The 22,749-nt window shown below is 40.1% G+C and overlaps 1 protein-coding gene across 1 annotated transcript; it reads right to left on the reverse strand.

The window, feature by feature from the left end:
* Positions 1-12,625: 12,625 nt before the first annotated feature.
* LOC138974505 (uncharacterized) lies at positions 12,626-20,413 on the reverse strand. Its single transcript, XM_070347223.1, has 5 exons — positions 20,136-20,413; positions 17,125-17,348; positions 15,810-16,016; positions 14,760-14,840; positions 12,626-12,750 (listed from the first exon to the last, which is right to left on the reverse strand). Exons 1-5 carry the CDS (start codon positions 20,228-20,230, stop codon positions 12,626-12,628), a joined length of 732 nt encoding a protein of 243 aa, XP_070203324.1. The 5' UTR covers positions 20,231-20,413.
* Between the last annotated feature and the right edge of the window lie 2,336 nt (positions 20,414-22,749).

The raw sequence follows: 22,749 nt of genomic DNA on the forward strand, positions 1-22,749 counted from the left end.
TCGCCTTACGCGACTTGTTACATTTAGTCAAGTTTTGACTAAATGTTTTAACATAGAGGGGGGAATCGAGACGAGGGTCGTGGTGTATGTGTGTGTGTCTGTCTGTCTGTCTGTCTGTCTGTGTGTGTGTGTAGAGCGATTCAGACTAAACTACTGAACCGATCTTTATGGAGTTTGACATGAGAGTTCCTGGGTATGATATGCTCAGACGTTTTTTTCAATTTTTTTTTTATAAATGTCTTTGATGACGTCATATCCGGCTTTTCGTGAAAGTTGAGGCGGCACTGTCACGCTCTCATTTTTCTAGCAATTTGGTTGAAATTTTGGTCAAGTAATCTTCGACGAAGCCCGGACTTCGGTATTGCATTTCAGCTTGGTGGCTTAAAAATTAATTAATGACTTTGGTCATTAAAAATCTGAAAATTGTAAAAAAATTACTTTTTTTATAAAACGATCCAAATTTACGTTCATCTTATTCTCCATCATTTTCTGATTCCAAAAACATATAAATATGTTATATTTGGATTAAAAACAAGCTCTGAAAATTAAAAATAAAAAATTATGATCAAAATTAAATTTTCGAAATCAATTTAAAAACACTTTCATCTTATTCCTTGTCGGTTCCTGATTCCAAAAACATATAGATATGATATGTTTGGATTGAAAACACGCTCAGAAAGTTAAAACGAAGAGAGGTACAGAAAAGCGTGCTATCCTTCTCAGCGCAACTACTACCCCGCTCTTCTTGTCAATTTCACTGCCTTTGCCATGAGCGGTGGACTGACGATGCTACGAGTATACGGTCTTGCTGCGTTGCATTGCGTTCAGTTTCATTCTGTGAGTTCGACAGCTACTTGACTAAATGTTGTATTTTCGCCTTACGCGACTTGTTAATGATTAGTGTGATACACCATATTCAAAGTGCATCCAAAGTCTTAAAACATAGACATAATATGTATGGGAACAAATAAAAGAACACCAAATGATGTACCTGTCAGTATAAAAAGAATAATCACTGACAATAAAATAACTTACTGTATTACTCTATTGTTCGAAACTGCTTAGGTCAGCCTTAACATGATTTGAACAATTACCCTTTTGTCTCCGCGTTATGACGACGATCACCACGACGACAGCAATGATGAGCACACCAGCACCCAACACCCCACCAACAATCAGTTGCATGTCCTGGTTCCCGTCTGCTTTAGCTGGGACAACAAAAAAGTATCAATTTAAGGGCCCAGTACTACCTGAACTGTCATCAAAAATCCCTTTTTTACATTCAAAGTTGTGTTTATGTTTTTCTAATGTAAAACTGGCTGAAATTTATTAATCCGTTGGAATTTTTAACCTAAGTATGACCGTTTTTGAGATATATCACTGCAAAGAGGGGGTATAAATGCTGACTTTTGAAAATCTGGCCCACAAAATCGCAAATCAACACCCCAACACAAAAAAGTAAAATAATTTACATATTCTCAGCAACTTAATCAGCTTTACAAAAGGCGTGCAAAACTGACCAGGGAAGAAGCACATCAAGAGAAAGAAGGATTTCCTTATCTGGCTGGTGCTTATTAGCTCAAGATATCAGGTAAGAGAGATAATGTGTAGTTTTTTTGCCAAATTTTAGGGTAGAAAAGTTCGTGAAATTGTGACATTTTCGTCACTTTACGAAAGATAACTACAAAACTATTAAAGATACAGTGTTGCCATTTTGCACAGTTATTTTGGGTATGATGCTTGGTTGCTGGAACCTCTAATAATGAATGTAGATAGAACACAACTCCAATATGAATTTTTTCAAGTTGTAAATATTGACTGTTTTTTTAATCGAAAATAATAATAATAATTGTCAGTAAGTACTGGTGTCACATGACTGATGTGAACCAGTTGATTGGCTAATGGCGATGCGCTTAAATCTGTTAGCGCACTCCTGGAGTGCGCTAACTTTTCCACAGAGCGTATTCTTACACCCTTTGCCAAAGCGAGACTGTACTCTCATCCTCAGAATTAATTAATGACATGTAGCTTATATTCTCCACAATACCAATGATTATGACCATAAATGTCCTGCTTTTCAATTAAAGCAGAAGTGTTTTTTTCTGACAGATTGCATGCGCCTGTGCCGCCCACAGTTGCACTGATCTAAAAATAGAACCCGCTGTGTCTAATTTTTCAGTTTCGACTTGCGAAGATTCCTCTCATAATTATGCCATGTTGGTGGCATGTACCTTATTATCCACATTACCAAATGATGAGTTAGTATACAATTCCCAGCAGCTAACAGAAAACACAAGTGTTATTCCGATAACGTCGCAGCTAGATCAGCACGTTGCAGACTACACTGAAATACGACTGCATCTGTTCAGTAAATGAATGCTTTCCGTTTATTTTAAGGCAAGAACAATCGGAATCGAAAACGTGTAGGGTTTAGAACGTTCTTACCACATATAAGACTTATTACCAGCCTGCTTTATGTGTGCAGACTCAGTGCAACGGGACGAGCAATTTTTGTTTTTGAAATGAGACTCAGTGCAATAGCCTAGCAGACGACATAAATCCCGCTCAGCAAATTAACATGTTAGGCAAATGTGAACGATAAAACGATGGGGATATAATACGTGTAGGGTTCAGAGCATTCTTACCGTTCATATTTAGTACCAGACTCCCCGATGAGGGAAGATACCACACGAAAAACATGCCACGTTTATTTTGAAAATGGGCTTTCCGTCGACCTTGGCAAGGGGCACAACTCTGCACAGTCAATCTGTCGAAGCTCGATGAAGGTTTCGAACCGCAAATAACTGAAAGCACAGTCCTTTCTCCGAGTTCAAATGAGAGAAAGATCATCACTGTTTAGCTTAACGCTACACTGGAATTTACCAACAGAAATTAAAACAAGAGTTTGCGTGTGATGAAAGCACAACACACGAGACAGCCCACACAAAAGTAGATCTTCTATACGACCTGACCACACAGTTATGCCTATTCAAATGCGCGTAGCAAAATGTGCGTGTTGTATCTTCTTTTTTCTCTGGCGGTACCGACAATATCGTTATTGAAACAATCCCAGTGCACTAAGGGATTTATAGAGCAAATCTCGAAAATAATTATTGAACTCAGCGCTATGCGCTTCGTTCAATAATGAATTTTCTCGATTTGCTCTATAAATCCCTTAGTGCACTGGGATGTCTCAATAACTTAAATAATAATAACGGGCATTTATAAAGCGCCTTATCAGAAGTTCAAAGCGCGTGACAAAAATACATGTATACAAAAATCATACAATCACTGTCAGATTCAAACAACACATCATGCACATCTCACATCCCCAGACTCTATACTAAGGAACTATCCGTAGTGTTGTTGGAACAAGTGAGTTTTCAAATTGGACTTAAAAGATGAAATGGATGGAGAGTGACGTAATTGAAAGGGGAGTGAATTCCATAACTGAGGTCCATAATACGAAAACGTGCGGAAGCCATGAGCCTTGCGTTTAAAGCGACCTTGACGGAGAAGTCGAGCATCATCAGAAGAACGAAGGGTGCGAGAGGGAGTGTAGAGAGAGACCAGTTCAGAAAGATAGGCAGGTGCCGATTCAGAGATGATATTGTAGCAGAAGCAGGCAGCTTTATACCTATAAAATGAAAAATCAACGAAAATTCCCTCAATGATGATAATCACTTTCTTTGAGGTTCCAGCAATTCAACCTTATGTTTAAAACAACTTTGCAAAATACCATCACCCTTCTTTAACTGGGTTGGCCTGTATCTTTTGTGAAGTGTGGGATATGAACGACAAATCGGTCCGGGCAAAGTTTTTTCAATATTTTTTTTGTGCATCTATTATTTATGTTTGTCAAAATGTGTTTATGTCTGCTGAATGTTTGCTATGTCTAGAAACTGTGGTCAAAATTTGAAGGTTCTATCTGCATTTTTAGGTTTTTTAGTAAAATTTAAAAAAAAACACCCGCGTTCAGGTAGTACTGGGCCCTTAAACTGTCAAACCAAACAATATGCGACAACGTTCGTACCCTTACCCTAGCCGTAATTCCCGTGTCATTCATGTAAACGATCAAGGCCATTAGGCGTTAAACTTTGCTATCTGGCACACTTTTCAAATCAAAGTCTTCTTTTACACGGATCACGTAACCGACGTTACATTAAGGATATCAGCAAATTCGACCTGATAAAAACTTAAAGAACGCAATTAAAAAGCGACGAAAACTCGTTTTGTCAGGTTACCTCTTACAATTCTTACGCAAACAAGTCAGAATAAATAATATAAATATGTTATATTTGGATTAAAAACAAGCTCTGAAAATTAAAAGTATAAAAATTATGATCAAAATCAAATGTTCGAAATCAATTTAAAAACTATTTCATCTTATTCCTTGTCGGCTCCTGATTCCAAAAACATATAGATATGATATGCTCGCGCAATTAGTATGGATTTTCTGTCCCCTGCCTTTTTCGTGTGAACAGAACTTCTGAAACGTCTATTTATAACTGCCCTTGAATTACAATGTAGAAAGGGGCCCGTAAGTTGAACACACTAACTTTGACAGTGTCTGGTTCCCCATATTTATTACAGATGTTTATGAAAAGCTGATATATAACAGAAAGCTCACATATTGAGATCCAACTATCGCATTATACAGCCAGTCAAATAAAAGTGAAGAAGTCGTGCGCTGCAAGCGCCAGAAATCGCATGATTCCAAGTGTGCAAGAAGACCATAATTTATGCCATTACATATAAATTATTGTAATTCAATCAAGTTGGCGTTTTAATGAAATAGATCCTGTGATTGGTCAGAATGCCCCAACTCATTAAAAATTACCGGTCATTAATTGTCGATAACCACTCGCTAAAAAGCCATTAACCACCTGCTGGCGAGGCGCATTGATACAACCTCAACTAGTCTGCGTGACGCATGCGTTATTTCTGCGTTTTAAAACAGTCTGGAGTTCTTTGCGTTTTCGATTTACACTCTTGATTTATAAATACTGACACTCATCTTACAAACTGTTTGATCCACCCTGGTGTGTGTGTGTGTGTGTGTGTGTGTGTGTGTGTGTGTGTGTGTGTGTGTGTGTGTGTGTGTGTGTGTGTGTGTGTGTGTGTGTGTGATTAGTGGGGTGGGTGGGTGGTGGAGGGGGTGGTATTGGATCGGGGGAGGCCGGAAGGGGAGGGGTGGCAGGGGGTATCGGTGCACTAAAGGCAGCAAGTGTTTGGGTGTATGTGTTTGTATTGCGATTCAGAGAAAACTACAATACAGATTTTTATGAAACTCTGCACACTTCTCCCTACCACCTGACCTACTGGGCTCCCAAATGAATGTTTTCATCAATTTTTGTCAGTCAAGATACGGGGGTGGGGGTGGTGCGGGGATAATTGTGGAGTAAGCAATAAGGAAACACCTTATGGGTTTCTTAGGTATTGCAACGGTATACAGTGAAGTTAGCTGTGTTCAAATTTGTTTATGATCTGTCGAGCAAATTTTGTGTTACAACGTTTTTGAGTGATAATTGTATGTGTATGCTCTCGCCATTCCTGGATAATTTTCGGCATGCACATTGATAAGTACCGTATTATAATAAAGTGATACTATCCATTCTTTTATCTACACAAAGTCATGTTTTATTTATCTTTTCTAAAGATAAAAATGTCAGTTAGGATGACGTTACGAATTAGTGTTTTCTGTAAGGTCATATGTGTCCACCCGGAACCCCCCAAAACTGACAAAACTCTTATAAAAAAACATGAATAAGAAAACAACGTTTTTTGTCTGTCTGCAGTTGTGGACATATAGCTTAGAGAAACATGTGCTCAAAATGTGTAATGGATTTCACGTGCGATTTTTTTTTCTTGGGTTGAGGAGAGGGGGTGGGGGGGGGGGGGCTTATGCCCCTTGATCAGTCTCGGGCACTCTGCGACCTCGATTTACACTCTTGAATTCTAAAACCACCCCCCTTACAAACTAACTGATCTACCCTGGTGTATATATATATATATATATATATATATATATATATATATATATATATATCCCATGACCTCCCTTCTTTGTCTCTGTTACTTCAGTATGGGTATATATGTTGTATTTTTATAGCTCAATAAATACATCATGGACTCCAAAAAATATATGATAGTGCAGATTCCGATTTGGGCAAAGAACTACTTTCCTCCCGACCTTTGACCTCGCGCCGAACAATGTGACACATTTGTATGAAGTTCCAAAATCGTATCGCACGGCTTAGAAAACCATATCAATTGCACGCAAACATGAATCTCGGAACTGATCTGATGTATGGGATGCAATAAACAAACGTTTCTTTCATTTTGAAAGCAATGCAGGTCGAAAAAACCGAACATTCAGCTTACAAGATACACAGATGCTAGCGAACGATCGAACCTCTGTTTGCTATCCGTGTGTCGACAAGCATCGCTACCATAGGAATAATCCAAAAAAGAATATGCAACACAACAGAAAGAAAATGTGTTCCCTCAATACTGTTTCGAACGTTTTCTCCGTGTCCCTGTCTACTGCAGACCGGTTTACAAGAACAAAAACCAAAACAAAACAATGTCTCCCTTGCACCCGGACAGCACACAGATAAAAACTAGAGTTTAAGCTGGCACAACCTTAATCCAATCAGAAATATGCTTAAAGGTAGATTGTAATACACTCTTAATTGCTTTGCTGCTAAAGAGTTCTATCCGCAGTTTTATTAACCCGTGCATAACACTAGTTTGAACAGTCGAACACCACTGATCATAATGCGAATGGTTGCGAACCAAAACAAACAAGAAGGGCAAAACCCATAGGACTCACATGCTTTACACATTTTTCCTACCAAAATACATGTGACCTTGACCCAAGGTCAAGGTCATCCAAGGTCATGCAACACAAATCTGTTAATTCAAGACATAGGAAGTACAATGGTGCTTATTGGCTCTTTCTACCATGAGATATGGTCACTTTTAGTGGTTCACTACCTTATTTTGGTCACATTTCATAAGGGTCAAAGTGACCTTGACCTTGATCATATGTGACCAAATGTGTCTCATAATGAAAGCATAACATGTGCCCCACATAATTTTTAAGTTTGAAACAGTTATCTTCCATAGTTCAGGGTCAAGGTCACTTCAAAATATGTATACAATCCAACTTTGAAGAGCTCCTGTGACCTTGACCTTGAAGCAAGGTAAACCAAACTGGTATCAAAAGATGGGGCTTATTTTGCCCTATATATCATATATAGGTGAGGTATTGAATCTCAAAAACTTCAGAGAAAATGTGAAAAATGTGAAAAATAGCTGTTTTTTAGGCAACATTTATGGCCCCTGCGACCTTGACCTTGAAGCAAGGTCAATATGCTATGTATGTTTTTTGGGGCCTTGTCATCATACACCATCTTGCCAAATTTGGTACTGATAGACTGAATAGTGTCCAAGAAATATCCAACGTTAAAGTTTTCCGGACGGACGGACGACTCGGGTGAGTACATAGACTCACTTTTGCTTCGCATGTGAGTCAAAAAACGAGTACCCTCCCTTGCATCGTACCAGACGACTGGTTTATCTACCGAGACGCGTCCTTTGGCTTCGCTTCGTTATCAAACATGTCGGCTGTTTCACGTATTTGCGAGCAAGTCTTCTCTTTTGCCTGGCTCTGCAGTAAGTCCACATTGGCGATGAAGGTATCTAAGAACTTAACATGTGTGTATTTTTCCGTAATCCAGTCATGTTCTTTCAAAATGCAATCAATCGGCGGTGACAGACTTGGGTCCTGTTTTCCTCACACCCATACCAGTTTAGGTTCATGCAAACACACTCGCAAAACAGTTTATCACGTAGATACATTTCAAATAGGGAGCAAATGGTTAAATCTAAACCTACATATGTGTTCCCTAAAATTTGCTTCTCTGTCAATAAGCCTAATTGTATAATAATACGTTCGAAAAAAACAACGTGGAATCGATTCTGAATCGAGTAAGCCAAATGGGGGCCAAACCGGTTTCCCCGACCTGAAACGCAAAAGAATTGTGCGCTTCAACTAAATGGATTTCTATACGACTTCATTACTTTCTTGCAACTTATGAACCTTTACTTAAAGCTTTTAAACGGTCTGAAAGTAGTGTTACCGCGTACTTATCGATGCACTTATTCGTTTCATTTTTTCAGCGACGGTCACTTAGTTTAAGGTTGCAAAAGGGCCAAGTCTCGCTGGCAACACTGTTTCACACTCCACAGATCGCAACAGTGCCGCTAGTAGTCTAAACTTTGTGGTTGATGGTAGAATGGGATATGCAGATTACAACACTCGTGGATTTTTATATGGCTTGTATTTCAGTCAAGACCCAGCGGGAATATCAATCGAGAGCCACTCGCCAGAGGCTCGTGTCTCCCGATGATATTCATCCGCTGGGTCTTGACTGAAATACAAGCCATATAAAAAACCACTCGTGTTGTAACCTATACATATATATATATATGACATGGAGACAGCACTTCGTCATTTCTTGACACTGAAGCCTTTACCAAACAGCCCACCAGCATCAACGATTGTACAGGTTGTTCGGCACATCCTTTCCAACAATGTGTTTACATTTGAAGGACAACTGTATAGACAAGAACACGGGACTGCAATGGGCACTCCTATGGCCCCGACAATTGCTAATCTCTTCATGGGATGGCTGGAAGAACGCATGCTGGAATCAAGCCCAGTTCCACTCCATACAAGCTCGTGGAAGAGATTCATAGATGATATCTTCCTTCTATGGACTGGCACACCAGAAGAACTTGAGATCTTCCAGAAGTATATCAGCACATTCCATCCTACTATCAAATTCACAATGGGTTCTTCGCCGGTTGAAATGCCCTTCTTGGACATCACGCTCAAAATGCAGGAGGGGTACATAGAGACAGATCTCCATACAAAGCCCACGGACAAACGAAACTACCTTCACTATACGTCGTGCCACCCAAGACACTGCAAGGAAAACATCCCCTACAGCCAGATGTCGAGGGCACGGCGTATGTGCTCCCAAAAGAAGGACTTTGCACAGCAATGTCATCAGCTGGAGCAAGCCTTCCGACTGCGTGGATACAAGAAGAAAACGCTGGAGGAAGCCAAAGAGAGGGCAGGAGCAACACCACGATCAGAGGCCTTAGCGTACAAAGAGAAGTCTACCAACAACAGAGTTCCCTTTGTTATCACACACAACCCTGCCAACCCTCCTCTGCGGGAATGGTTGAAGGAAAATCAGGAAATACTGCACTCAAGTACACGAATGAAGGAAGCAGTACCTGAACTGCCAGTGGTTGGAGAAAGAAACGCCAAAAGCCTCAAACATATGATTATGCCCACTGTCCTTCCCCCAGCCCTCACCGTAGACTCTGACTCAGGTGTTGCAAAATGTGGTAAAACATGCATCATATGCAAAGAACACTTGACAGAAACCAAGACCTTCACCAGTGCCAGTACAAGAGAACACTTTGAGGTCAGACACCGCATGTCTTGCACATCGTCCAACATTATCTACATGTTGTACTGCAACAAGTGTGACCATGCACAGTATATCGGGGAGACAAAAAACAGTCTCAAAACCCGCTTCTACTTGCATAGGTCACACATCCAAAACAATGTTGGTACACATGTGACAATGCACTTCAGTTTACCTGGACACTCACTGCAGGACATGCGGTGTTTACCCATCGAACAGGTGTACACCAACAACCCCACACACAGGCACGAGAGGGAACAGTTTTGGATCAGAAAGCTACAAACAGTCTTTCCAAGTGGACTAAACACTGTCACCAGATAAATGCCAGATGTGACAACACCTTATAGTTGATGTAACATTCCTGCGATCACGTCCGGGACGTGTTTAACTTTTGAAAGTAAATTTGACTACAACTGTGTAAAAGATATGTACTTTTCATGAACCGCCTGTTTTACAGTGATGAACTTGTATATACATTGTTTTCAACCATAGGGACAACCCTATCAATTGAGAAAGGAAACTAACTTGCGTCGATCCAGAACTTACCACATCGGATGTTGAAAACAGAAAAACAATTAATCTACTTGCTAACGTATTAACATGTCACCGCACATAAGCGGGCATGTAAATCTGCATGTGCCCGTTAATACAAAAATATGTATGTGTGTGCGCGTGTGTGTGTGGATGTACCTGTGTCAGTGTGTGTGTGTCTGTGGGTACATGATGATTATGCAGGTGTGTGCTAGCACGTACGAACGCACTCAGTGGTCATGCAACGAGCGTTCATGTGCATACTATCTTTCACCTTTACTTGCCTGTTTTGAAGTCCTCAATGTCTCCCACCCACCTTGTTATCATCCAGGTGTTCAGCACTGCATCATCTTTAACAATCCACTTGTTTAGAACTAGACTTTGTTACTGTCTTATTCATTTTTGGAATTCCGGCACGCAAAACATATTACGTCATGTATAATTACGTCATAGACATACATTGCCTCAAAGGAGATTTGATAACATCGTGCGAGTTAATAGTAGAACACCCTGACGAAGGCCACGAGGCCGAAATATTGGTGAAAAAATGAAGGCTTGTTTTGGTAATTTTTTCCATATGTTTATAATTTATGACTAAGTGCCAAAAGGTGCTCACAGAACAGAAGACGGCTTTTGTTTTACAATAAAAATGTTTCAAAAAACGTGAGTCTGCTGAAAATTGGTGTGTGTGTGTGTGGATGAATGTGCGAAGATATAGGGGACATAATTTCGTGTGTCTGACTTGAACGGTTTTGAAGTTATCCTTGTTTAAAGTCAAAAATAACGCCAAAACCGGCCATCTGAAAGCGGACATCGTGATACCTCGTGTTTTGAATATGCCACAGAAAAATAACAAGAAGCACAAATGCCTTGCATTTAGCTTGATTGAATGCCTGAAACATCGCTTAACAGACGAGACCAAACGTCCAATCTAAATCTCGAGAGAATTTTTTTTTCGATAACCGAATTTTAAGGTGTCGCATGCAAGATGTGTCGTCATCATGGCATACATTTTTCAATCGCAGATATTTACTAAATTTCTTTTTAAAAAACTCTGGAATTGATGTCGACACGTCAAGCGATAACGGTGTATGAAACTGCTGTCTTTCAAGTAATCCAACAAAGACTGCAGAACTTTTGAACAGCATTTTTGAAAACGACCTGAAAATGTCGTCATATCTTGCGTGCGACATAATGTTCGGTAATTAACGGTTATTTTCTTTTAAAAACAAAACTTACATGTACAAGGATCTACTTCATCTACGGAACCACGTGACACATTCTGTGTTCAAAATTTGTGAAGAAATCACGAACCACGAATGCGCTACCAAGTGTTGAAATTATGTCGTCAACATCTTTTGAGATCTTGCGTGCGACACCATCTTGCGTTCAACATAAAATGTCACTACCTTATCGAGTTTAATGGGAAAACTAACTATTTGTTGTCTTAGTTTAATCTTCTTAATTATAAGCGTAATAAAACCGAACTTCCAAGATGAATTTTAATTGAGATTAGCGAAAGAGCGGGTACGCAAGTCGACCTTAAAGCAACAAAATAAAAACACGAGCGTTTGTCGTGATGTCTTGCGTGCAACACATTCTCAAAAAAGAAAATATATTATTTTCTCTGACTTTTTTAAGTTAAAACCTTGAAACTTCACATACATTTTGGGCTATATCACCCCCATGCATGGTAAACGTCTTGTTGACCCTTGTCAAATTTCAAGGTCACGGCTGGGTCACATGGAAATAAAAAAACGGAAGAAAAATATTTTTTCAGAGATTTTTGAAGCTAGAACCTTGAAACTTCAAACAACGCTTTTGCTTAATCATCATTCGACAAGGAAACTTTCAGGTTGATCTTTGAGAAATTTGAAGGTCATAGCAAGGTCTCGTGTTGGTAAAAAAAAAACCACGGAAATTAACCTTTTTCTCAGAATTATTCAAAGCAAGAACCCTAAATTTCACACACTTTTGCACCGTCGTACGAAGAAGAAGAAGAAGACACACTTTTGGGCTTAATAGCCTCCACACACGGTGGAAGTCTGGTTGACCTTTGTCTAATCTCAAGGTCACGTATGGGCCAATAATTGTTTTTTTAAATTATCACTTTTTTTCGTTGTTTTTAAAGGGAGAGCCTTCGAACATCATAAACGCCGTAGCTCAATGATTCTCCGACACAAAGAAGTTCAGAAAGATCCTTGTCAAATGTGAAGGTCACAGCAGGGACTCGTACGGGTAAAAAACAAACAAACAAACAATAATCTTTTTCATAGCTTTGTGGTAAGCTAGAAACTTGAAACTTTACACACATTCAGGGCTTGATAACGTTTTGACACGGTGAAAGTCTGGTTGACCCTTGTCAAATCTCAAGGTCACAGCCGTGTCGCTCATGGGTTAAAAAAACAGACTGTTATCCATTTCTGCTTTATTTCTAAAGTTAGAACCTTGAAACTTCATACAACGCAATCGATCAATTATCCTTCGACATGGAGAAGATCAAGTCGATCCTCAACAAAATTCAAGGTCACGACTGGTTCTCCTGCCTGTAAAAAACGGCATTTTTTTCTCAGACACTTGTGAAGCTAGAACTTTGAATCTTCACGCATATTCGGGGCTAAATAGCCTTCTGACATGTTGGAAGTCTGGTTGACCCTTGTACAATTCAAGATCACAGCTGGGTTGCGTATGGGTGGCATTGCTTTTGAAGCTGGAGAAATTGAACTTGGTATAACACATTTGCTTGATAATTCTCCGAGATGGAAATTAAAGCTTAAGTTGAGTCTTAAGGTCGCAACAGGGTCGAGTTGGGATCATCAAAATGGAAAATTATCAATTTATTGACCATTTGTACATCTAGAACTTTGAAAATTCACACAAGTTGGGTGCTAAAAAGCCAGCCTTCAGGCATGGTAGAAGTATAATTGACCCTTGTCAAATTTCAAGGTCACAACTCGGTCGCGTATTGATTAACAGGGATAACAAATGATTTTCTGCATTGCCTTTAAAGCAATAGCCTTGGCACTTCGCACAACGCCTTTGCTTAATGATTCTTCAAATGTTTCTCGTCAAATTTCAAGGTCACAGCGGGGTCAAGTTGAAGCACAAATAATGCGAAGTTATGAAATTATCAAACTTATTGTAAGCTAGAGAGTTGAAACTTCATCGATGACCTTTACACGTAACTACAGTATGGGTGATAATACTCAAATTACAAAGTCACAGCTATTGGGGTCGAGTGCAGGCCAGAAAGTTGATTCCTTTTAAGCTTCAAAACGTGGCTACGTTATAGTCACTAGCTCGTATTTATATTTCTGAGGCTAGAACTTAAACACATGTGCATCTTTGTAGATCTAGAGCTTGAGCTCTTCCAAACATAACCCAAGTCTGGTTGACCAAAGTCAAATTTCAGGGTCACAACAGGGTCAACTTGGGATCTTAAAATGGAAAATTATCAATGTTTTGAACATTTTTAAAACTAGAGTTTACACTTTAACCATTTCTAGGGTTGGATGCCTCTTCTGACGTGACCAAAGTCTGGTTGACGTTTGTGAAATGTTAAGGTCACAACGGAAAAATTTATTAATTTCTTGAAGATTTTAAAAGCTAGACCATTGACATCTCATTCGCTTCTATAGGATTCGATGACCTTCAAACATGAACCAAGTTTGGTCGACCTAGGGGTATGGTTGGGTAAAAAATTTAAAAATGTAACTTTATTAAACTTCTGTTCATACCAAAACCAAAGTCTAGTTGATCTGTTTCAAGTTTCAAGGTCACAGTGTGGTCAATATTTTGTAACAAAGCAAAAAATATTGTTTGAAAAGTGTATGGTGCTTACATCTTGGATACTTCCAACTGTTTTGAGGTTTGACTACTTCTGGACATCGAAGTCTTGTCTGGTTGATCCTGGTTATATTACTAGGTCACAACAGGTTTGAGTTCGGATCAACAATGATCAAATCGTCATTTTCGTTAATGTCAAGTGAGCTAGAACAACAGATAGTTTGGTTCTTATCTATATTCCGTATGACAAAAAGTGAGTCGCATAAAGATTTTCTCTGTTTGTGTGACTCCAAATTGACCCATCTGAAAGCTTCACGTATCATGAAAATTGGCATCACTTTTATCATAAACCAAACAGCATCAAACCTTTGGAGCCTGTGACGTTTCAGAGGTATTACTAGAAGGCATTAGTGAAAATGACACATTTATATTATGGACCTCAACGCAATCCCGCTGTGACCTTGACTTTATCAACCTGACTTTCACCATGCGTGGAGAACATCATACACTATAAAACGCGTGGGAAAAATTTAACAATGTTTCTAATTTCCAGATGGGACACTGCTGTGACCGTGAAGTTTGACAAACATTAACCAGGAGGTCACTTTTTTTGTAAAAGATTTTATCAAATCCTGAAAGTGTGTAAAATGTAATGGATCCAGCTTTAAAACATGCAAGACTATGACAATTGTCCAGGTTGGAAAGAAACTTTAATCTTGCTGTGGCCTTGAAATTTGAGGAGGTTTGATGTGACTTGCATTATACCTTGGGGTCATCAAACTTTGGTAGTGTGCCAAGTTTCAACGCCCTAGCTTCAAAAACATGCGAGATAACCTCAATGACACATTTATATTTTTGACCTCAACAAGACCCCGCTGTGACCTTGATGCTTGGCGTTTTCAACAAGACTTTATAAATGCTTAAACAAAATACAAAAAGTTCTGTGCTTACCTCCATTTGGTGGCAGAGCTGTTTGATTGTCATTCACTGTCTTCACATCGACCATAGGTTCAACTGTACAACATATAATGTTGACATGTCGACATTGTCATAATCATGTTACAACAACATTTAACCATCACTGTTTGCTTTGTTTCTGAAACGGTAGTTAATCATAACAAAACATCTTTGAAGAATTAAGTGCATTGTCGTTGTTATTTGAAATCCTGAGAATTAAAGTTTATCTTGCTAGTTTTTGTTCTCTTTTAAATATCCAGCATGAAACTATAAGCATATTGGCCAACCCCATGTGTTACTGATTATATGCAAATAAGCACACAATTAGCCTTCTCTTACCAAGTCCTGATGTGCTACTTGTTACAATAATTACACCAGACACATGCATGTGAGTGAAGCGTGTTTTTTATGATATTATCTATATGTTGAAACCCTATTCGAATGATAGAAAGTCCTTCGATCATTGCCCCTACTGCATCCAGCAAACACGTTGATTGCACATGAGGGAATGAGTAGATACAATGGATCAGACAAAACGCACACACTCCTCCAATCTATACATGTTTAGTTCCACATGATATTATCATCACAAAAGCAGAAGAATTAAAACTGAAGTACATGTGTGTTTTGTTCATATATCATGATAATTGCCAAACGGGTGTTGGCATCATGCTTTTAATAAGCAACACAAAGCCTTACCATAAACTACTCTGTTGTTGTGCTAGTACATTATAAACAATACGCATCTTCATAGTTTCTGTTTTTTATGAGAGTTGTTTGATATGAATACATCATGTTTAAGATCGACAAGCCAGTCAATTCCATTCAGATGGGTACGTCTAAACTATGTGTTATTTTAACTGCCAATGCAACAGCAACCACTACACGAATTTGCGAAATCGTTACATACGTTTACACATACTTTAACAAACGGCTAATTTAGCCCTTTCTGAGAAAACTTGCCTCCTTTCTTTAATGAAACTAATCAAAAGAAAACAAATCCTCCGCCACAGCGGAGGTGCTTACGTGTGATTTTAAAGTCACATGCGTGAGTATCTTTCCCCTGGGATGGCACAAAGAAACACATGTAAAGACCCTCATATGATTCTGTGGCCTCGGAAATCGTGACTGTCACTTGGTCCGTGATGACGTTGTCAAACTCGTAACCATACGTCACAGAGCAGTCATGTTCATGGTTTGCATCAGACCAGTGGCACACGAGTACATCAGTGCCTACAAATACAAACAAGCAATCACACACACACACACAAACACACACACACACACACACACACACACACAAACAAACACACAAACGCACACACGCACACAGAACACACACACACACATGTACACATACATATTTACCACGACCACTCTCACCTCTCTCTTTTTCTCTGTCTCACTCTCTCTTTCCTTTGCTCTCTCTCTCTCTCTCTCTCTCTCTCTCTCTCGCTCTCTCTCACTATCTCTCTTTCTCTCTCTCTCTCGCTCTCTCTCTCTCTCTCTCTCACTATCTCTCTCTCTCTCTCTCTCTCTCTCTCTCTCTCTCTCTCTCTCTCTCTCTCTCTCTCTCTCTCTCTCTCTCTCTCTCTCTCTCTCTCTCTTTTATATTGACTGTACAGTACACATGTGAATATCAATTGCAGATACGTTGCAGAGCGAAAGATCCGGGTGCCTGTGTTTTTACACCCCCGGTATAGGGGTGTGTATAGGTTTCACTCGATGTGTTTGTTTGTTTGTTTGTTTGTTTGTGTGTTTGTGTGTTTGTGTGTTTGTGTTCGCATATAGATCTCAAGAATGAACGGACCGATCGTCACCAAACTTGGTGAACAGGTTCTATACATTCCTGAGACGGTCCTTACAAAAATTAGGACCAGTCAAACACACGGTTAGGGAGTTATTGCTGGATTAAGATTCTACAAGGATTTATACAGAAACATATTCATGGTCAAAGGGAAATAACCTTCTCAGTTGATGGCAGTGAGAATGGGTGCAGTGAGAATGGTTATTTCCCTTTGACCAACGGGGGTGTTTTTCCTATCGGAGGATTTTTTGTTTTGTTTGTTTAACAGGCACTGACATTGTCACTGAGTGGAAGTAAAATGACGGTGCTGTGAACGCCCTACGCTGATTTCCTACACACCCTCATAACAGCGCGTACGTGCCATGCCTTACGGATTATTATTTATAACGTGAATTGGCTGCATTGCAGATCACAACTGGAAAATAACTAGATATATTGATACAATGACACACGTTTTGTTTAACTCATGGGACTCAGATGTGAGCCATTCTCATGTAATTGAGTTAAATTATCAAGAACAACACAAATACTTACCTATCTCCCCTTGCCTGGCAGTCGATGGGTAACGTGCCATGTTAAAGGACTGTTGACTGGCCGAAATGTTTGTACGGAAATTACAAGTGATCAAAGCAGGCTGTCCTTCAAGGTAAACGCGAGCATCACATGTGATTGGTGCACTGTAAGTATTGATGCAGCAGGCAGTAAACACCAGCAGTGTCAGACCGCCACAAAGTGCAACCATCCTGAATAGTTCCGATCTAAAAAAAGAACAACACCAAACTAAAAAAAAACACACACAATCAGGAACAATAGCTCAAGTAACAACAACAACAACAACAACAACAACAACAACAACAACAACAACAACAACAACAACAGAAGCTCTCACACACACACACACACACACACACGCACACACACACACACACACACGCACGCACACATACACACACGCACGCACACATACACGCACACACACACACACACACACACACACACACACACACACACATAGGCGTAATCGCGTATTCAAAAGATGGATCGATGTTTGATTTTTGACATTGGTCACGGTATAGTTCAAGGCGTGCTCATTTCATAGCGTGTACATAACATAGAGTTTGCTACTTATCGCTTTTCTCACGGCCGTGGTCTAGAACTCGGCCGAAGGTTCTTGCGATAACATGTTCTGGTCTCGAGTTATTTTTCAGTACGCGAACACACAGTCTATCGATTCAATTTCATTTGTGGCTGGCTCGTTGTCTGAGAATGATACGACGCAGATAACTACAACAACAGTTTCAGTATAAAGAAGCCTGCCGATCGCGTTACAATGCAGTGTGCAGGCAAGCGCAGACAAGTTGAAAATGTTAGTGCAAGGTAAACTAAAGAATACACGCACGTACAAAGATATATACGTGTGAAGCCAGATATAGACACACGTCAGGGGTCCTGATATGGCCTATAATAATGTTCCGCTGGACCCAAAAAGCAACAACTAACTAACTAACTAGACACACGTCAGTTTATTATTATTACAACTCTGTCTGAATGTTGTTGAGCCGCATCGAATCGCCATGCATGAACTCATATCATGAAAATAGACAACTAGCAAAGCTGGTATTCAAAACCTTTGGTCTAGCGGCCTAATGGTGTTATACAATACAATACAATACAATACAATACAATACAATAACTTTATTAATCTCTAAAAGAGAAATTACATTGCTGCGCGTTTGTGTCCGTAATAATAACATACATAAAACATTCAAAATAAACATTTGTTCTTTGTCCTGAGAAAATATAGCACATTGGTTATCACATAAGAAAGTATATTAAAAATAAATTAACATGCATTCACCATCAACAATGCACAAAAGAAAGTCAGCACCTTGCCGGTTATCACATATTGTCTAAGAGAGTAGAATGCAAAACAAAATCAACAATACTGAAACAATACAGAACACTGACCCCGTGCATCAGAGCAACAACACCAGCATCTACCGCCCCACCTGAGAATTGAAGATGTGAATTGCAGATGGAATGAACGAATTTCTGTAGCGTGTGGATCTTGCGGTTGGTTGTCTGAATCTGTTGCTCCTGTCTGTCCGTCTACTGTCAAATTCCGGTCTGAGTGGGTGCGAGTCGTCAGCCAAAATCGTCTGTACCTTGTCAGTCAGTCGTCGTTCATGTGTTGATATGAAATTGTCCTGCTTCCTCCCAACCACCCCACTTGCTTTCCTGATGAATTTATCTAATCTATCCCTGTCTTGCTTGTTGATGTTGCCACCCCAACACACGGAGCCAAAGTACAACACACTATTGCACGTTGAAGTGTAAAACATCTGAAGGATTTCTTGTCTGATGTTAAAAGACCTGAGTTTTCTCAAAAAGTACAGGCGAGAGTGGAGTTTCTTCACAAGGGCATCAGAGTTTGGTTTCCATGTCAACTTATTGTCTATAATCACCCCCAAATACTTATACTGCTCTACCTTCTCTACGACCTCCCCCTTGATCACTATCTCCCTGTGTACATGTTCCCCCCCTCCTGTTGTCCATTATCATTTCCTTTGTCTTCCCCACATTACGCTCTAAATAGTTGTTTTCACACCACCCCACAAACCTATCTACCTCCTGCCTGTAGTCAGAGTCGTCGTCAACAGTCAGCAGTCCGGTCAGTCCAGTGTCGTCAGCAAACTTGGTTATGGGGCAGGAGTCACTAGAACTTCTGAAATCTGCTGTGTAGAGAGAAAAAAGAAAAGGTGAGAGTACTGTGCCTTGTGGTGCCCCTGTGTTTGTGCAGATTGTGTCTGAAACTGATTGCCCCCCCACCCTAACATACTGTGGCCTGTTTGTCAGGTAGTCCATAAACCAGAGGATGGTGGCTGCTGGGACATTCATGCTAAAAAGCTTCTCCGCCATTAAATGAGGCTGTATAGTATTAAAAGCGCTGGAAAAATCAAAGAACATCAAGCGAATATAAGAGCCAGGCTTTTCTAAATGAGAGTAGATCTTGTTTAAAACATTCAACACAGCATCATCAACACTCCTGTTTTTCCTGTATGCAAACTGACATGGATCAATAAAATCTTTTACACAATCACTCAGTTTGAACAAAACAACTCTCTCAAAGACTTTCATACAAACAGAAGTAAGTGCCACAGGTCTCAGGTCATTATCTGAATCTCGTATGTTTGGAGAAAAACAACCCAAGCCCAATGGCGTGTTAAGGTGAGCTGCGATGATATCTGCGTGTGTCTGAACACAACACAAGTTATGAAATAAGAGTAGCTTACCTAAATGTATCAATACAATGTCATATTGGCACTTACTTGTTTAGCCTGTTGGAAGAATGACGATTAAGGACATTGAACTGCTTGAGAAGTCGACCTACGCCACCAGACCGAAATAGATTGTGTCACAATTTCCGAAGAAATGACTAGACTATGACTAGACTGAACACACGTCAACCTTTTTAACTTTGTTAACCACGCGCTTGAAGAAACCCGCCAAAATACAGTTACACACTAACCCACTGACCCACTTACTTGGTGTAGAAGAAGTCTGAGCGATGGGTGTCTATGCAGTCATGATCATTTGCAAACTCTTTCATCCATGACAACAACTTGGTAACTGGCTTCATGCGTGAGCAAATGACGACACGTGTTCACACAGTTGAGAATCAGTGAAGGGAACTCCCCGGCACAACGTTATTTTTCCTCTCTCCTTGCATGCATGCCATTCACCGTTTTCGCATACATGTCATAACCGTCGAATGTTGGACAGTTTCCCATTACGTGTTTTACCAAACGTGTTAAATGTCTGTGCACACTTACCCACTGTCACACGTTGTCATATTCTGTGCTGAGCAAGATTGATCACCATTTGTCTGTAATCAAAGGACATCCACAGCCGCTTGCCGGCTGTTTTCAGGTTGCGCGCCGTCACACAGACCTTTCTTCAGCAGCAGAGAGACACCCGAACGTAATTTAAATAGCGTACAGCAACATGGACAATTCCTCCATTTGTCTAGTCAATGACTCCCTGGCTTCTGTATTGCCTGGTAGTTATTATTCTGTTTACAGCAGCGTTGAAACCGAGAAAGCAGGGATCTGTTCAGTCGACCTTGATCTGCATACTGAGTGCAGCAGCTGCAGTTCGCTTGCGTTTTGTGCTCATATAAACGCGAATTGTGTTTGTCTGTGTGCGTCTGGCGTGCCATTTGAGCTCTCTCCCTCTCTCTCTCTCTCTCTCTCTGTCTCTCTGTCTCTGTCTCTGTCTCTCTCTCTCTCTCTCTCTCTCTCTCTCTCTCTCTCTCTCTCTCTCTCTCTCTCTCTCTCTCTCTCTCTCTCTCTCTCTCTTCTGTTACGGGGTATATTGCAATAAGAATAACCGTGTAAATATCCCATTTTTCTCATGATCTCACTTCTGTTGTTACCCAAAAAACAACATTAAACAAATACACCTCCGGTAATTATTTAGCAATGTATAATGCTTACTATCCGTTGTTATTCTCATGATGAAGTAGAAGATTTATTTATTTATGTACACTGCAATGTCCTTGTGACAAAGATAACATTCCCGATACTTAAGAACTTTAGTTTGCGCATGTAAAACATGCAGTGTCTATTCAAGAACAGCCAAGAGTCTGCACATATGTATGACTGTCATACATAAAACCGCACACGCCCAACCCGGTCTACTTGCAGCAACAACGAGAGACCGTGTGAAATACTGTGAGTTGTTTCCCTTCCTATTATGACAGATATGTCGAGGCAAGTTGACTCGACAACATTTGCATCACTGGTGTGTGTGTGTGTGTGTGTGTGTGTGTGTGTGTGTGTGTGTGTGTGTGTGTGTGTGTGTGTATGTGTGTGCGTGCGTGTGTGTGTGTGTGTGTGTGTGTGTGTGTACGCGCGCGCGCGTGAATATGTCTGCCTTTCTCAGTGCCTACGTGTCTATCTGTGTCGACGAGTTCTTGTCCCAGTAAACCCTATAGTTGTGCACATTATCTCTTCCTCTTTCAAAGCGCTCAACGTGTAACCGGAAATCAGTACAGTTTTTTGACACTCTTGTTTGGCGGTCAACACCGCGGCTGTTGTATAGAAACGACATTGATATCATGCAAGGTGTGCAGTGGGGCTTAAGCACAGTGCAAGTTCATCGTCACCTTGACGTTCTTTGTCTGCTTTGAATGCTATTCATAAAAAGAAATTCCTCCGATAGGAAAAACACCCCCGTCAAAGGGAAATAACCAATAACTCCCTAACCGTGTGTTTGACTGGTCCCAATTTTTGTAAGGACCGTCTCAGGAATGTATAGAACCTGTTCACCAAGTTTGGTGACGATCGGTCCGTTCATTCTTGAGATCTATATGCGAACACAAACACACAAACAAACACACAAACAAACAAACAAACAAACAAACACATCCAGTGAAACCTATACACACCCCTATACCGGGGGTGTAAAAAGTAACGCGCCGAGAGGAGAAGGAAATTGCTGTTAAAAAGGACAGGCACGTGGTATCCGCAAAATACGTCTGCTCTGCGCGGAAGTTGATACCTATTCGTTAACGTTATGGTTTTGTTGATTCATTATGCGTCATAATTCGACATTTAAGGCGAGTATTTGAGATGCATGTGTTCGAGCAACTTTCGGGTTTAAATGTGTGTGTGTGTGTGTGTGTGTGTGTGTGTGTGTGGTGTGTGTATGCGTGAGTGTGTGTATGTGTGTGTGTGCGTGTGTGTGTGTATGTGTGTGTGTGTGTGTGTGTAAACAAAGAAGGACCAACAACCAGCCAACTAAACAAACAATAACATAGTATGAATACCAAACAATTTGGAGAATCAAGTAAGAACTTTTTTTATGAACATCAGGATTGCACCAAAAAAAATCAAGAGAATGTAATCCCACTAATATAAAGTACGAACACTGCTTACAGTAATACTGTCCGATGAAATGCAATTTTCAGAGGTTGAAGAGTCAGATTTAAGATCAATTGGAAAGTGTTTCAGATGATGAGAAAATTATGGCCAAATATTGTTTTGTGTATTTGACTGCTCAGTGACACCTATAGTTTAAGTACACTTGGTCACGACGGTGATAAGGAATTTGTAAAGAAGAAATGAAACAGTAATTGGTATTTCTGACGTTATGACA

Source organism: Littorina saxatilis, linkage group LG8 (assembly GCF_037325665.1).
Source record: "Littorina saxatilis isolate snail1 linkage group LG8, US_GU_Lsax_2.0, whole genome shotgun sequence".
NCBI classification, from domain to species: Eukaryota; Metazoa; Mollusca; class Gastropoda; order Littorinimorpha; family Littorinidae; genus Littorina; species Littorina saxatilis.

Excerpts from the sequence above, each read along its gene's own strand:
- LOC138974505 (XM_070347223.1), bottom strand. The coding sequence starts at position 20,230 with ATGAAGCCAGTTACCAAGTTGTTGTCATGGATGAAAGAGTTTGCAAAT. Across the intron at positions 16,017-17,124 it reads TGCCAGGCAAGGGGAGATAG|GCACTGATGTACTCGTGTGC; the intron begins GTAAGTATTTGT and ends TTGTATTTGTAG. Across the intron at positions 12,751-14,759 it reads AGGTAAGCACAGAACTTTTT|CTTCAAAAGCAATGCCACCC; the intron begins GTATTTTGTTTA and ends CAATTTCTCCAG.